The sequence below is a fragment of the Stegodyphus dumicola genome, chromosome 1 (genome assembly GCF_044657685.1).
Source record: "Stegodyphus dumicola isolate Sdum_Otavi_A_Nest chromosome 1, ASM4465768v1".
In the NCBI taxonomy this organism is placed as follows: domain Eukaryota; kingdom Metazoa; phylum Arthropoda; class Arachnida; order Araneae; family Eresidae; genus Stegodyphus; species Stegodyphus dumicola.
The window spans coordinates 81,558,321-81,576,368 of NC_140768.1; the positions used below are offsets into that span (position 1 = coordinate 81,558,321).

Genomic DNA, 18,048 nt, shown 5'->3' on the forward strand with positions numbered 1-18,048 from the left:
ACTTTAGTAACTTTTCTTGGTGCGACTTCCGCCGGGTTAATAATTTTTATGGTTAGGTAGAGGCTTCTCCCGCACCCCCAAAAATACATTCCCACACCCCCGGTTAAGAACCACTGGTCTAGAGCAAGGTTTCTTAAACTTTTTTCAGTTGCGACCCCCTTTTATCACTGAGATTTTTTCGCAACCCCTCCAAGACCCCATAATATTTACAAAACTTTGTGGGACCCCCATAAGTATTGCACAAATCTGACACACGAGTGAGTGAAACTGTAAATTTTTCACTTGTACTGTAATATACTATTGCAGTTTTAGGTCATTAACTTTAATTTCTAATTTTAAGACACAGAACAATGTGAAAATTTTAAATAAGTAACAGAAGAAATGACAGCATCACGTGCAAAGCAAAGAAAATGAACGCTTATATTATAAAAAGAGGGCATTGAAACGTTTTCGTTTTTTTCTTTGTCTGCATTGCCTTCTTTATCTATTTTTAGATACATTGTGTAAAAATATTTGGCAATTGTAAAATTATTATAATAAGTTAAAGAAATATCAAAACTGCTAAAATTTTTGGTGACCCCCTTCGGGGTCACAACCTACAGTTTAAGAAACACTGATCTAGAGGTTTAGTAAATAGCAGGTAGATTTTATGTCAAACAGCATAGGTTAAAATAAGAAGTAAGATCATAATTAGTACGATTCATAACAAAAGACTGAATGTTGTCACCGCTGTTGCTTGTCTAGAGAGAGACCTGCTGATTAGAACAAAGCTAAAGGCCTGATGTAGGCACGGTTAGCAAGCGTCGAAAGTTAGTCAGACTCTGTTTGATGTCATAGCTTCGTGTAAAGTTCCAGGGGTTGTAACCCAGTTAATATACTTTAAGGTTTCAATAAACATTTAAAGCAAGAGAGGTGATAAGTTGTTTTGTAATATTTTAAGTCTCAGCAGATGCAAAGAATAAGTTTTACTTGAATTTTTACATTTATGTATTTTATCTTGTGACCACAGTGAGTATTAATGAAAGACAATAACTTGCTTTAATATGTAGAGATACTTTTTAAGGGTAAGCAGTTAGTTATAAAGGTAGTTTGATAGCCTTAGTCATTATGTATTTATATGACCACTACTAAATTTTATTTTTTTAACAATATTTGTTAAAAAAGCCCTATTAAAATCAAAATCTAATAAAATTCCATAGTTTAAAATAAATGAAATTTATGACATTGATTCTTAAACAATATTAGGATATTTACACATTAAAAGCTACAAAACATTTATGTTTTATAACAACACTCAACAAAACATTTATCCATCATTTTAATTTGAAGCCATTCCAGACATTTTGGCTAGTTTATATCAATGTCCTTCTCTTTAAACATCTTTTCTAAAAATTAGAAATTTGTCTCAATATGCATGCTTTTGCTAGTTTCTGCGTGCTTTATCTGCTAACTTGTCAACCTCTCCAGAATGCACTTATGAAGGTTTACTTGATCTGGTAAAAGTTAAATAGTCCCACACCCCAGACAGACATCAAGCAAATTATCGCTATGTCTGAAAGTAACTACAGACAAAGGTTTAAATAAGCCTCTTATTTAAAAAGAACTTGGAACATAAAGGCATGTTCTGCTGATGCTAACAAAATCATTTACAGCTCATGGTGATGTAATTAAATAAGAACAATCATATTTAAACTAATTCTGTGGCCTAGTGGTCAAAGATTATGCAATTAAATTTTTATTTAATCTGGCTCAATAACTCTATCATATGAGGAAATAGAAAAGGGAAATTATAGTAAAGGCTGAAATCATAAGGAATTGAGTAATTTACATAATAATAATAACTGCACATATCTTTGAAGAATAATTTTCTTGATATATTCAGTTTCTTTCTCCAACACATTTCATTTTAGAATTTTTGGATTTAATTAAAGATTTCTGTTATTCTAAAAAAAACTAAATGCATTTAGAATGTACAGGAGAAAAAAAAAAAAAAAAAAAAAAAAAAAAAAAAAAAAAAAAAAAAAAAAGGCTAATTTTATTTCTTCAGTTATATGAACATTCAGAAGAAATATGAAATATATATGGTAAAGGCTGGTTACAGAGCTGATGTGGCAGAATTTTTAGAATTTAGTGACACACCAAACAACAAAATCTAGAAATGGAAAAATTTTAGAATTTAGAGCAGGCATTGGAAGCAGAATTTAGAAGAAACTAGGCAGCAGAATTTAGGATCCACGGAGATTGCATCATGTCGGAAAATGCCTAGTGCCAGCTATGTGTATGATGCATTAAGACATATTAGATGAATCTTTTAAATTGTAAGTTTTCAATTTCTTTATTAATAAAAAAAATCCCTTTCTATAATGCTTGCCCATATGCAATAAGATTAGAAGCACTTTGATATTTTCCATGCTTGTGTCTAGTGAAAAGTAGAGAAAATATAAAAGGAAGATAAACATGTTAAGATTCTAGTATCAGAAGTAAAACATTCAAATATTATGTTTTTATTGTTCTTCCAGACATTCTCCAAAAAGTAAGAAATTCATTGCAAACTTTCTGTAAAATACAGCCATTATGTGTTGACACAAAGGAGACATTTTTTATTTTGTCACGTATTTTATCTTCTAGAATCGTGGGTCTATAAATCTTGTCTTCAAATTCTTCAAAACTTTCCAAGCTGCAATGTCTAAAATCCTAAAGAAAAATTATCCTTACCATTTCTGTAACAGCAAAAAGCCAGAAATATTTTGCAAAAAAAAAGGGGGAAGAGAAAGCATAAAATTAATTTTATAGAGAAAACTGATGCACATTCTAAGAATTTTGAATATTCTGAGACAATTTATATGGGAAAAACTCTTACTATGAAAAAATTAAAAACAAGACATTTTTAATTAATTACATAGCTAATTTTGCTTTTGCTAAGAGCTGTTTCGTGAATTGTGCTTTATAGCATTATACCTTGTTTATTTATTGTCACACATAAAAAGGAAATAGACATTTTAAAATAAAGTAAGTCTTCCTTTTTGTACTGCTTAGCACATGCATTTCCTTGTTTGATTAAAAATGCAGTTTATTGGGATTATATATTTTTGTTTTAATTATGTTTTATTGCATTATATTTTAGATGTCATTTTACTGGGGAGGGCGTTGGACGTAAACAGGAAAAAGTTGTGCAAAGGTTCTAATGTTACAATGAATACATCTATAATACATCTGGTTATAATGAAGGCTTACCGGTAAAAAACATTCTTAATAAAGTTAGGGAAAAAAACATGAAAGCAGAGCCAAATCTATGATTTTCTGCCATTGTTTTGGTAGCTTTTCAAAGCCAGAAACTTAGTGGCCATGAGTCCAAAAACAGATCAACCTAATTTTGGAGGTCCTGCGCACAATGAAAGATAGCACCATGTAGCTGCAAGTGTGAAAAAAAGGTAGAAGTCTGAATAATAATGTCGGGGCTATACGGTGGGTGTGGCAAAAAACCCCATTCAAGTCCGTACAGAATCCAGCTGGTGAATACAGACCATGTTGTCTTGCATTATCTTGATGGAACATTACCTTCTTGCACAGGAACTCAGTTAAACGTTTTTCATTTATAGCAGTGTCAACACAAACTAGCATCTCGCTGTATACCTTACTGTCAAGTGTTTTACTTTTTTTCCAGGTACTCTTTGTGGATAATACCATGGCAATGCCACCAGATACAAAGCATGACCTTTCTGTTCATCAAATTAGAATCATCATTCACTGGAAATGAATGACAATTCTAATCTGGTAGTGTGACAGTTTCATTTCAAACACCTTGTAGTTAATAAGAATGGTTTTTTTTTTTTTTTTAATTTTACAACACTGTGTTCTAAATGTTCTAAAGCAAGTCTCTTTTAAAAGTCAATGCCAAATGCCAAAAATCCTTTGACAAAATGTGATTAAACACTCCAAAGCAAACTGTTTGCGGCAACTGGAAACTTTTGCTAAAATCCAATACATATATTTTTTTAAATACTTCTATCAATAAATTGAAAAATAATCATTGTGAAATGTAGGCAGTCCAAATTTTTTTAATTTTCGTTTAGATGGTAAATGCTAGTCAAAAGGTTGAGGACCACTGCTGTAAAAGGTTCTTACTTCCTCAACTGTATATAGAAAAGTTGGTACTTATGTACTATGACGACTACCTAGATATCTCGCAAAAACTGGCGACCCTCGTAGGTTATACAGGTTAACCCTAACATAGGTTATAAAGGGTTGCTAAAATAAAGAGTATTATCTTGCACTAGTAGCACACTTGCTATTACCACACCTTTTTTTTTTTGCTACATTTTCGCAGATTATTATGTTTAGGTTAAAGATGTGAAACTTTTTTTTTTGATTATTTTTTTCCTAATGGATATCAACATTTTCCAACTTCAAATAAAGAAGGAGTGATAGAATTTTTCAGAGAGGCTGGAATTTTACCCAAGAATGTGTTTGTAAATATGAAGTTTCATAATTAAGAATTTTATTTGAGATGCAACGTCAAAAATTGTCAACAAAAGTTTGGTGTCCGAACTGGTACATGGTTTGAAAACAGTCGTATTGAATTTTTAAAAGCTTTAAGGTTTATTTACTTTTGTACATATGAACAGTCATCCATTAAATGGTGCAAACATCAGCTGGATTTATCTCATAAGACTGTTATTGATTGGAATAATTATATGCGTGAAGGATTTGGAGGATACTTTTTCCCCTTTATAATTAAAGCTTTCATTTTTAAAAGAATTTATAAACATAAACCAAAAACCGCCAATGAAGATTTTTATCGGCAAATGTTGCCAAGGTAGTCGTCATAGTACGTAAATACCGAAAAGCCTTATGAATTTTTAACCTTGGATAAAGTATAGTTCTGTCAATGTTTCATGGGCAGTTTTTAATACTCTTCTGTTAGTTTGACAAATTGTTTTTCTTTACTGATTTTCAAAAACCAGTCTGAATCTCTAATGCAGCATTTGGGATACAGCAAACAGCTCCAGTGATAAAACTCTCATTGGTTCGGAAGATTATCAAAAACAGGTTTCACACCTCTAGAGTTTTACTCAAATTCTATGCAAAATATTTTTTTCCTGCCTTAATTTTAAATTATTTTACATTGGCAAGTTTATCTTCCATTTGATTAGCATTGGTATGCTAACCCTTTCAAGAGTGGTGTCAGGGTCAATATGTCACCTTTTAAATTTTTTTTTTTTTTAAATTAAAAAAATTGCAGTTAGAGTAGACTGAAGGGTACTCCTTGTATTATTGCAAAGTTGTTGCTTCATTTATCGCCACTCAAGGGAGTGCGTAATGCCAAGTTTGTGCAATTCTTTGATGTTCTTTTTAAGTGAAAAAAGGTTGATATGTACATGGATAAAGTCAAGAGAGCGTGCAATGCCTAGTTTGTGCAATTATCTGATTTTTTTTAAATAAAAATAGGTCAATGTGCACAGAAACCGAGTTTGTGCAATAGTTCGATTTGTTATTTTGGCTTTGTGTAGTGGCTATGAAGTCAAAGAATTGCACAAACTTGGTATCCATGTAACGTCAAAAATCGCCAATTTTCATCAAGGGGTACCTGTAAATATACTTTTACCAAAATTGCTTCTAATTAGCTCTATAAAATTTCTTACTGTTCTGCAACTTTTTCTGACCTAATAGATGGCAGCACTACAATTTAGAGGCATTCTTTATCAGAAAAAATTGACGGTGGCCGTATGTTTTATTCTGATGGAAATTTATCATTCATTTATTTCAATAAACAATGGATTTTACATGCAAAATGCAGTTTTTTTACATGTTATTTAGGCTAATGTATATCATGAGTTTTAGGAATAATGTTTATTAAAAATGTTTTCAAATTAGCGGACATTTAGGGTATAACAACGAGACTGACATTTTGGGTCTGACACGCACAACTCCGTGTTTATATTATTTAGACACAAATGCATGTTTGAATATTATATAACGAATGCTAATATAAATAAATAAATATTTGAATGTTAATATAAATAAATAAAAATGCAGATCCTGCGTAAGGTTAACGGAAATTTAGTCTATACATATAAGAAACAAATTTAGGTATTTTTCCGTTTCGCCAGCTCAAATCTCGCCAAGAAGCTTTCATGGTTCAACATCCTGATTCACCGGTTCGTATCACGCGACCCCAAGTGATCTCATCTCACGTAAACTACACTACAAAAATCTATTTCTCTCAGTAATTATCTACATTAATTTCAAGTTAAATCTTAATTTGGAATACAAGTTTAAATGCAAGAATGATTTCAATTCGTACGAATAGCTTATTCAGAAATTATGTAAAACCACAATGTTTTACTTCACTAGTGTATTCTCATTAGAATTGATGAATTTAACCCTTGATTTTGCCTTTTCTATATTTTCGCCTTCGGGTGAGTGGTTTGATTGCATCCTAACTACGTAATTACCGCAAATGGTCTTAGGGCATAAAATTTAGCTATCTTGTAAAACTTCTATGTAATTATATGCCAGTATTGAAAGACAATCAATCTGATAAGAAATGGCTGTGACTTGTTTTGAAAATGAGGAGTAAAAGGTTACCAGCAAAGATATTCCGTTTAGCTTCAGTTGTACCATTATTGGCGACTTTATCGTTTGCACCGACAAAACGGAAAAGTACCCAAATTTATTATATATTTTTATGATATAAAATGTGTTTTATTTAAAATATACTTGTAGAGTATTGGCAAAATATGATTCTGAGATGTATGGTATCAGTCTTAGTACTGACACCTACCTCCCATCCTAACAACCTTATTCTTTTTTAGCTGCAAATTATAAGGTTGTAGGCTTGGAGAATCACATTCAGCTAAATCATTCTAAAAACAATATTATTTTTCATACAGAACCCTGCAAAGGATTAAACTATGGTTTCAAAACTGGTGTATTTTACTTCTCAGACCCAGAATTTTTTAAGATACTTTCTGATTATCTGCCCAACCACGAGGAGAGTCAACCACTGGTGACTAGTTTTTCACCAAATTAAAACACAAAAGACAAAGCCATTTTCAAAGATAGTTGCCTATTAAGAATAAGATAAAAAAGCAATCAATTAAAAAATTGAAAATGCAATAAACATCCATAATAAAACATTTACTTTTTCTTTCTTTTTTTATGCTGTTGTTTCTCGTGTAAACAGTGATCTATATTTGCTTCCAAAAAGACCAAAGAATTGCAGAAACTTGTTATCGCGGACAACTTGTTACTGCACATACTATCATTATCGACATGTACACAGATATGTTTTTGCTTAGAAAATTTTTTTCTTTACGTAGTACAACTTCTTGGAATGCAAACTTCCTGCATTCTTTATAAAATGCCATATTTCTGAAGAACTACACCAGTTTTCTTTTTAATTAACTGGCAAGCTCCACAATCCAATTACAATTCCTTACAAAGAAAAACGTGCATTCAGTGTGACAAAAACGAACAGTAATGGCTGTTAAAATCTGAAGGCTGAAAACACCATTTGCCATTGCACACGCAAGCATACTTGCCACATAAATACATTTTGCTAACATTATGAGCTGCCTATTTTGACAACATACTGCATTACCTAGTGAATTTTTTTTAGGCTGGGTGGATAATTAGAAAATACATTTTTCATTCTTTTACAGTGTAAATATAAATAGTTCATACAACATTATAAAAATATACTTTTGACCTCTGAACATATTTTAAAAGTCTCTGTCGGTATCTACTACATCCTCAGTTTTGTTAATGTAAATAAATACACACTGAAATGGATACATAACAGAATACTGAACATTTTTTTGAACTTTTCCTGCTTAATCACATTTTCAAATAGGGGTATACTTCTTGAAAATGATACTATGGCAGCAGCACATTAGATTAATAATGGATTAATCAGCAGGATACAAACAGGATTGCCAAGTTGTTATTTCATTTATGGTAATCTGAGTAGTTGAATGTTATGGAAACCCTATTACGACATAAATGGTTGCGTGATTGTAGTCAACAAGAATTGTGGGGAAAGATTTGGAAAGTGTGAGCCAGATTTTAGGTAAGTACGACGTCGTTATTTTTTGGTTTACATGGTAAAATGGCTGAATATGGTAAGATTAATTTGAAGTTTCTGTATGGTTTGGAACAAAAGGGGGAAAAAAGCATGAACTGACTTGTGTGTAAATGAAGGTTTATTTAGTAGCCATTATTAAATGTACTGTTTGTAGGAAGGAAATGCATATGGTCATACGTCGGACGATACCGATGCTGTGGAGGATATTTTTTTGAATTTATGTGCCAATGCCAGTACACAGATTCTAGTTCAGTTAATTTTAGGAAGTTTTTGGATGCTGCTAAGGAATTTTGACAGTAGACAAGCGAATTCGTAAATAATTTTAAGTGAATATAGATCGATGTGTACATGGACAAAGTCAAGGGAGAACGCAATGCCTAGTTTGTGCAATTCTCTGATTTTTTGTTTTTTTTTAAAGTGAAAATAGGTTGTTGTATACATGGATACTGAGTCTGTGCAATTCTTTGACTTGTTATTTTGGATTTGTGTAGCGGCAATTATTGTCTGGATTTGTGTAGCGGCAATTTTTGGCACAAAAATCGCTGCTACACAAAGTCAAAATAACAACTGAAAGAATTGCACAAACTCAGTGTCCATATACCGCCAAAAATCGCCAATTATCACCAAGGGGCACCCATAAATATATTTTTATCAACAATTCTAATGGTTCTATTAATACAATTTTAGGTGTTATTAGAATATGAATAAAAATTGTTTATTCATATTCTAAAGTTACCTTATAAAAAGTTACCTCTAATTTTTATTTATAGGTAAATTAAAACAAAAATATTAATATCTTTCAAATTTCGCATTTCTTGGGAAAAGTGTGAAAATCTACCTTTGAATATTAACTATTATTGAGATGAAAGAAATTTTAATCTTACCAGTTCGAGATGGGGAATACAGAGGATTCTTCAAAGCAATTTTCTTTATAAAAGATGGAAACCTGTCTTTGGTTTCACGTACTGTAACAGCCACAAACCACAAGTCAGGTGGAACAGTCTGTTAAAATATAAAACAAAATAAAAAATTGGTTGTATAGATTAATTGCAAAATTTGTGATACCATTAGTAAGTTTTTTTAAAATCCTTTTAGCAAAGAGTGATCAATTTTGGAAACATCCTCAAATGACAAATATTGTCTAAAATGCAGTATTCCATAAATATTTTAAATAACTTTGAACATACCTAACTTCGATTTAATTTTTTAATTTTTACAGACATTTTAATTCTTCCATCAAAGGACATAGCACGCGTTTATCATCTAAATTTCAAACTAAAGATCAGCTAAACATTTCAGAATTTCCAGTTATTAAAAATATAAATATTCTAGTCTTCAGCATATGTACTAATTTTAGGAAATGCATAACACGTTTCATAATACAAAACAATTGACAGAAAAAACACATTCTTTTTCATATGGTTTAGCAATCAAATTATTATATTCAAACAAATTTAATTCTTAAAAAATGCTACTGCGCGAAATACTGACAGACTTCTGAATATCATATCGCAACATTAAATGCTCACATACTCCAAAATAAAAATATTTCGAAAATGATTAAACCTTACCTTTAACGAATAATCATTTTGCTTTAATATGCTACCTTTAATCTTACTCCAAAACTCTGGATCGTTATCAAGTTTCTTTAAAAACAAAAATTCGTAGCAATGGAATATACTGTTCATTATCAAAACCCATATTTAAAAGACACCTCAAAACCAAAACATTGAAATTCCGTATGCTCCTAGACAGAAGAACTGAAAGTTTTTTTTTTTTTTTTTTTTTTTTTTTTTTTTTTTTTTATAATGCGCTAACAGTTTTACGGGTTAAACAAAAAATAACGGAGACTTTTGAAAGCAATATTTATTGAATTTTTTTTCTTTCTTTTTAACGAGAGGTTAGTATTGTATAATAAAACAAAATTAATGTCTAGATAGTAAATTTTTTTTGATAAAGTTGGGAAAAAACTTTTACTTCGTCTATTGTTTCTATTATTTAGCCAAATCTCTTATACTAACATTAAACCAGGAAAAGGTGAGTAACTAAACTTTTATAAAAAGTCAGTCATTATAATGTACTACATTAGTTTTATTATATTAAGAGAATTATTCTTTCCTTAAACTAAAAGTTCGGGTAGTGTGTCCGATCTTTCCGGCAGGAAACACATTTCGATCCTTGAGGCATACGAAGTTTTATGTTAAAGGAAAGTATTTTGTTCCTTCTTCCATTTTAATGAGTACTGTTTTTAATGTGCCTGCATTCTGAGATGCCACTATGTGTATATATTTGCAGCAGTAGCGACTAGGAAAGAAGGTACATCGTTTAATTGCGACGCGCGTTCTCGTGTTACATAATAATACAGCGCGCGTCCTCCCTGTTTAACTATACACCGCTAAATGTCATGGTTAACCTATTTAGTTTACTTCTATATGCTATATATCTTATAACTTGACCGTACACCGCTCAAATCATTGCTTACATTTGTTAAATATCTTGCAACGTAACTAACTATACACCGCTAAAATCATGGCCGATTCGCCTTTGGTGAGCTTGGCGAATAAATACGCACATCATGAGTTTGAAAATCTGGATTTTAAAAACAGATGTACCGGCAAAGATGGAGAATTTGAAGTATCGCTTCAGCTTCTCTATCTTACGATTTCCGGTTCATTAATGCCAACGATTAAAATACACGCTTTACTAGGTAAAAACAAAATCTATAGTTTTGAATAATAATAATATTAATAAAAAGAGCTGCTGCTTGGCGATTTCTGGCTGTACATGGAAACCGAGTTTGTGCAGTTCTTTGACACAAACTCGGTATATATGTACACATCAACCTATTTTTACTAAAAAAACATCAGAGAATTGCACAAACTAGGCATTGCACACTCCCTTGCCTTGTACACATTAATCTATATTCACTTAAAAAATCAAAGGTGCAGCCAATAAAAAATATAGAGTAGATTGAAGGGTGCTCCTTGGATTATTGTTAAGTTGTTTCATTTATGGTAACCTGAGTAGTTGAATGCTATGGAAACCCTATTATGACGTAATTGATTGCATGATTGCGGTCAATTTGAATGATGAGATGGATTTTGGTATGTTGTTATTTTGTGGTTTACACAGTGAAATGGCTGAATGTTGTAAGATTCATTTCAAGTTTCTTTATAATTTCGAATGAAAAAGAAAAAAGCATTAATTGACTGGTGTGTAAATGAAGGTTTACTTAGTTACCATTATAAGTGTCCTGTTTGTAGGAAGGAAATGCGTATGGTCAAACAGTGAAGGATACCTGCACTACAGAGGATATTTTTTACTCTTGTTTCTAGTGAATTTATGTGGCGACACCAGTATACAGATTCTAGTTCAAATAATTTTAGGAAGCTTTTGGATGCTGTTAAGGAATTTTGTTTGACTGAAGATAGTAATAAAGGTAAATAAGGTAAGTGGATATTTTCTTTGTGTAGTGCTAAGATGAGTTTCTCTTATTATGTTATTTCATTGTTGGATTTAAAATGTAGTTTTTTGAGATTATAAACTTTTTGTTGGCTGCTCCTTTGAGTTTTAAAGTAATGAAGATATAGATCGATGTGTACATGGACCAAGTCAAGAGAGTGTGCAATGCCTAGTTTGTGCAATTCTCTGATTTTTTTTTGTGGCTGATCTTTGGAATATGGTAACTGGTAGTTTGGCGACATTTTGGAGGCGATAAAGGTTACTACCTAGGACTTTGGTAATAATGTGAGAAGTACCCAGTTCCGATTATGCATTATTTTGTGTGAAGGAAATGAGAGATCATGAGATATGTCATGTGACATTAATGGACGAATTACAGTTCTTTAATCGGAAAAGGGGGGGATTTGGAAAACTGTAGTACTATATTATTTTGTATTAAGCTTCATTGTGTGTTGTGTGAAATAGTGGAAGTGTGCGTGCCACGTAATGAAGATTCTGAAGATTAGGTACGTTAGTATTTTTAATCATTTGAGGATATTATTTTTATGCATTGTTCTAAATGTAAGGAGTAAAAAAATTAATATGATATTATTGGAAAATTGTTATTAGCAATGATTTAGTTTAAAGTAATTAGGATTGCAATCTAATTTTTATTAATTTAATCTATGTGTTAATGATCGTGATTTTGTGAGTTATATGTTTGTAGTATTTTCGAATACGTTGAGTATTTTCATGCATTTTCGTGAAATTTTTCTAATTTATGAGAAAAAAGCAGTGTACATGGATATAGTGAAGAGTGTGCGCAATGCCATTTTTGTGCAATTCTGGGATTTTTTTAAGTAAAAATAAGTCAACGTGTACATGGTTTAGTGATATTTTAATTAAATTATAGTTATTTTGTGAATTTTATGTTTGTAGGAATTTGGTAGACGTTTCAGTTGAAGTAAACGTGTATGGAAATAATTTAAATATTTGACACTAAGTATTTGTTACCATTTGTAATGTTTGTGGTATGAATTCATTGGTGACGTTTATAATATAATAGATAATTTAGAGGTAAAAGTTTTTGGATATTTTATTTATTTTATACGTGGAAATGTACATCCTTGGAAAGGGTATATACTTTTTCGCGATCAGGTAATTTCATATATGTGCTTTTTACCGACTTTAAAATTCAGAAAATTTTCCTGCATTTTCGTGCAAATTTTTGTAATTTATGAGAAAATAGCAGTGTAGATGGATAAAGTTAAGAGTGTGTGCAATGCCATTTTTGTGCAATTCTGGGATGTTTTTTTAGCTGATCTTTGGAATATGGTAAAAGGTAGTTTGGCGACATTTTGGACGCGATAAATTTTACTACCTAGGACTTTGGGAATAATGTAAGAAGTACTGAGTTCCGATTACGCATTATTTTGTGTGAGGCAAATGAGAGATCATGAGATGTGCCATGTGACGTTAATGGACGAATCACTGTTCTTTAATCAGAAAAGGGTGTAAATTAAAAAAAAATATCTGCTGTACAGCATTAGTTTCATTCTATGTTTTGTGAGACAGTGTTGTTTAATATTTGGATTCCATGGCCCTATATAAAGTAAATCCAAAATTTTTATTCCATTTATGTGTAATTGAAAAGAATTGCTTAATTGCGGATAAGTATGAATGTCCAACATGTGGGTTATGAAATGAGATTGTGTGAAAGGAAGTATATTACAGATAGTTTGAATGGCGTTAGATAAGTTTGAATGGCGGTGCAAGAAATCTGGTGAAAATGGACATTTTGTGATCCGCCATGCACTCAAGATTCTGTAGAAGATTAGGTAAGTTAGTATTTTTAATTATTTGAGGATATTATTTTTATGCTTTGTTCTATATGTAAGGAGTAAATAAATTAATTTGGTATTATTGGAAAATTGTTATTAGCAATGATTTAGTTTAAAGTAATTAGGATTGTAAGCTAATTTTTATTAATTTAGTGTATGTGCTTATTTATATTTTAAATAGTGTTTTTTAATTTAATTATATTAATGATCATGATTTTGAGAGTTATATGTTTGTAGTATTTTGGAATACGTTTGAGTAGAAGTAAATGTGCATGGAAAGAATTTAAGTATTTGACACTAAGTATTTGGAACCATTTTAATGTTTGCGTTAGAAATTGGCAGGTGGGGTTTATAATAGATAATTTAGAGAGAAAAGTTTTTGGATATTTTATTTATTTTATACGTGCAAATGTTCATCCTTGGAAAGGGTATATACTTTTTCGTGATCAGGTAATTTCATATATGTCCTTTTTACCGACTTTAAAGATTCAGAAAATTTTCCTGCATTTTCGTGCAAATTTTTGTAATTTATGAGAAAATAGCAGTTTAGATGGATAAAGTCAAGAGCGTGCACAGTGCCATTTTTGTGCAATTCTGGGATGTTTTTTTAAGTAAAAATAAGTTGACGTGTACATGGTTACTGTGTATGTGCGATTTTGAAAAACGTGGCAAGGAGTTTGCGATTCTGCACTTTTTCCCAATTTTGCAGTTAATATTTGTCATGATTAAGCAGTTTTGTTCCATAAAACTTCTAGCATAAGTGTAATTTGGCTAACAGATTGTTGGAAAAAGTGTTGAGTAAATAAAAAGAAAAGAAACATGTCTTTACTTTGTGAAGACAAAATGGCGGCGAAAAAAAACAAAAAACAGAGGGTTGCTGTAGCAGAGTTGGTCGCCAAAAAATCGCCAAGTTACCATAATCCAAAGATCAACCAACAGATTTCGGAATGGTTAGAGAAACAAAGGATATACCTTTATGCATTTTTTTGCAGCAATTCCACTTTTTGTTTGATGGACATCAAAACATATTTCTTGTTTGATGGACATAAACATATATGTATTTCGCTTTGTAGATCCTTTGGCAGCTCCAGCGTCGGAAATTCTATTTGATATAATCGAAAGTTCAAGCTTACTTTTATAAAATTGCTCTAACAGTCTGCAAAAAATAATAAGCCGGATCCACTTCGAAGATTAAGGCAACAACACAATCTGCAACATTAAATGAAATAGATAATTAGGTAATTTTAGCTTAGCTTATACCGTCCGTTATACATTAAACATGCATTCGTACATGCGCACGTGCATGTGCACATATGTAAAGGAATTACGCGCATGCGTAAATGGCGCAATGCGTTGATGCATACACAGCTTTGAGGTCAGGATTAATGACTTTTGACTGTATATGATACATTATTGTTGTTCAGCCAAAGTACATGACAGTCTGTTTTAATTAAGAAAAACAGAGAGTTGCACACATTTGGCATTGTACACATTAAATAGTGTACATATTATATAATAATTGATGTTTTTTTTTTTTTTTTCCTCCATGCACACAGCAATCTGTTTTTGCTTACAAAACATATAATAGAATTGCACAAAGTTGTCTTTGAGCATAAATCATACTTTTCTGCCATGATGCAGATCAGCAATATGGAAGTCTAACAGGAGTTCTATTTTTGCTGTTTCAAAATATGCAGTTTTAAAATTATTAAATAATATTCAGAAACAGATAGCATGTGACCGAGAGAGAAATATTCTACCATTACTTCTTTGACTTCTACAATAAAATAAAAAAAAAAAAAAAAACTAAAAAAGAAAAGAAGGTTGCCAAAATTGAATTCTTAGGAAATCACCAAATTTAGCCTGCCCTTTATACTTCAGCCCAGTGTACTGTAGTTCTTCAAGTGTGTAATTGTGTTCAACATTGATTTACAGAAATGCTGTGTTATTTGTAAAAGAAATTAACAAGATATTATATTATTTCTGGCTAATAACATGTGGCTAAGTACACTGGCATATTATTCAGATGTATTCTCAAAACTAAATGAATTAAATTTCTGTTTACAGGGTAATTCTTTGACTGTTCTGAATGCCCATGACAAATTAAAGTTTGAAAGAAAGGTTTGAAAAGAAACTTGATTTGTGGGTTAACTGTATAAAACAGAGAAATTTTTTACCATTTCTAGTTTAGTTTTTTAGTAGTAGTAAATTTTATTGTTATTGGAAAATAATTATGCAGTGACGTATGTTTGCATCTTGAAATTTTGATGTTACACTTTTCAAGGGCTAAATATAATGAATTTTCACATTTTCTTGTTCTGTTCATTTGAATTTTGAAAATAATAAATTATTATTGATTGAAAGAGCATAGTTAATTCAACTCTCGAATGATACAGAATTTAAAATGAAATTCCAGGCTGAAGGTATTATTAATTTCTATACCTAACTATCAGTGAAAAAGGAATATAGTGAACTGTATATTGTAGAAATTATAATTCAGTTTGTTTCTCCATTTCTGTGTAAGAAAGGGTTTTCATCACTAACTACAACTATAAAAACTATAAAAAAACAGTAAGTTAACTATAAACAGTAAACTATAAAAACTATAAACTACTATACAAACAGAGGACTGAAATCAACTTGATATATGTGCCAATTTCAGACTTAAGCTTACCAGCGTACATTCAAACATAGAATAGTTGTGCTGGAACAAACAAGCTGATTCATCTAATTAATGTGAGTAATGATATTTATTTAATTTAAGATTGCATATAGTTCTGCTATATTTCAAAACCACTTAGAGGGACATTCTGAAGGTAGCAACAAAACAAATGGTTTACAGAGCTCCAGTTTGTCTCTGCTCTTCGTAACATGGATCCAAATACTTTTGTGGGGAAACTCCTAAGAATCTGTGCAATGCGTCCTCTTTTCTACAAGTCAACCTCATGGCTAACAAGCAATAAATGTCAGAAAGGAAAAGATGTTTTTCTTCAGATGGCAAAGAAAAGCCTTCAGCTGCCATATGAAGATCCTAACAAAATGAGTAGAGGTGAAAAAGTTGTCACAATTTTTATACATGACAGATTTAAGACGATAGGCATCAACCAGTTTAAGTCGGAATATATTACTAGAAAAGTTGATGAAGACTTAGTGAATGCAACCATTATAAATGCAACTTCCTTGTCTGCAGCAGAGGGCCTAATGACAAATCCAGAGACTCCAGTGTTGCCAGCACTGACTTCTGAACCAATGGCAGGGATAACTTCGTAATGATCCAGGTCACATTTAACTCCAAAGAGTGTGTGATGTTGCTAATACCTGACAACAATTTTCAAGTGGAGGAATCTTTCTTAGAGGAAATGGTGAAGTAATCAATTTTTTCGGGGGGAATAAGAGTGGGATAAGAAGGGAATAGTTTCTTTTATTTCAATGTCAGTTTCAGGTCAATGAGAGTAAGTGCGAATCTATATTCATAATTTAATTGGTAATTTATTCGCATAGGTACTTTCTGATTATCTACATCCCCACTTAAAAGCAAAGTATTGATAAGGCAGTGCAGCATGTTGCTAAAAAGTGATTATCTGGCAGCCCATGTATGTGTGCAGTCAGGGCTGGTGACACAGATGGTGCAAATGGTATAGCTGCAGTGGGTGGCAAAATATTATGAATTTGTAGAAGTACCGAGAGGAAAAATTTAAGGATGCCCAAAGTTTTGGAATTTTGGCAAGATGCTGAGCTCCAAAATTTCTAAAATTTAGGGAGACACCAGGCAGCAGAATTGAGGGCCCACAAAGATTGCACTGGGCAGTGAAATACACACCGTGTGCCAGAAACACCAGGCGTCAGCCTTGCATGTAGTACACATGTATTTGCAAATTTGAAATTCATTGATTGTTTTTTTGGTTCATATTTCTTTTTGCATTGAATACATTTGTTTTTGTGGTAATGAATTGCAGTGAAAAATCTCTGGAGTTTACCCTATTTCATTTTCATTACTTCGCCATGTCCATTGAAGTTTCAACTGTTAGAGGACAATTGTGATCATGACTGGTGTGCAGTATTGAGGTTATGTATTATGCCGAGTTTATGCAATTTTCTCCTATTCTTTTTAATGAGAGCATATCATTATGCACACGGGGAGAACAACAGCACTAAATACTTAAAAGTATGTATGTTTTCTATGAGAAAAAATATGTATGAATACATCCCTGGAAGCATCTATTAAATAGATATAAAGATGCTGAAACTTTTTTTTTTTTTTTTTTCAAAGTTGGTAATGAGATTGGCACTTTTTGGTGGAAGTGGATATAATTAGTACCCAACTTATTCATATTAAGCAGAAAATGTTTTAAAGTAAATGCTTTTTTTTAAGATACCACTGTCAGTTTTACTCTTACTTGTGTGATTATATTAAATAACAACCATTGTGTGCTTAACATACAGTAAATTCATAAAAGGCTTAAAAAATTTTTTAACCCGTCGGAATGTGCGTCAAGAAAAGTTATTAAAGTGGGCACATGTAGTATCACATAGCCCAATATTTAAAATACGGTAAAAAGAGTTTTATTTAGTTTTAAAGCTGTTTTTCTTTTATAATATGTGAATAATACTTGAGTTACAAAAAATTAATTTCCAAAATAAGCTTATAGAGAGTTTAAATGAAAATAATAACAAAATAAA

The 18,048-nt window shown here is 31.4% G+C and overlaps 2 protein-coding genes across 4 annotated transcripts in view; one reads left to right on the forward strand and one right to left on the reverse strand.

Annotated features, from left to right (window-relative positions):
- LOC118191658 (uncharacterized) overlaps positions 1–9,851 on the reverse strand; it is a 38,006-nt gene extending 28,155 nt beyond the window's left edge. Inside the window, exons 1-2 of the mRNA XM_035362492.2 lie at positions 9,658–9,851; positions 8,971–9,088 (exon numbers count right to left, since the gene is read on the reverse strand). Of these exons, the coding sequence (XP_035218383.1) occupies positions 8,971–9,088; positions 9,658–9,774 (235 nt within the window). The 5' untranslated portion in view covers positions 9,775–9,851. The remainder of the gene's footprint in view (positions 1–8,970; positions 9,089–9,657) is intronic.
- A 149-nt stretch (positions 9,852–10,000) lies between these two features.
- LOC118191660 (uncharacterized) overlaps positions 10,001–18,048 on the forward strand; it is a 147,385-nt gene continuing 139,337 nt past the window's right edge. The window contains exon 1 of one of the 3 annotated variants that reach the window (XM_035362493.2): positions 10,001–10,123. The gene's annotated coding sequence lies outside the window, so the exon portion shown is untranslated. Of the gene's footprint in view, positions 10,124–11,510; positions 11,535–18,048 lie in introns of those variants that run through there. The other 2 variants (XR_004758638.2, XM_085816978.1) reach the window with 2 other exon arrangements.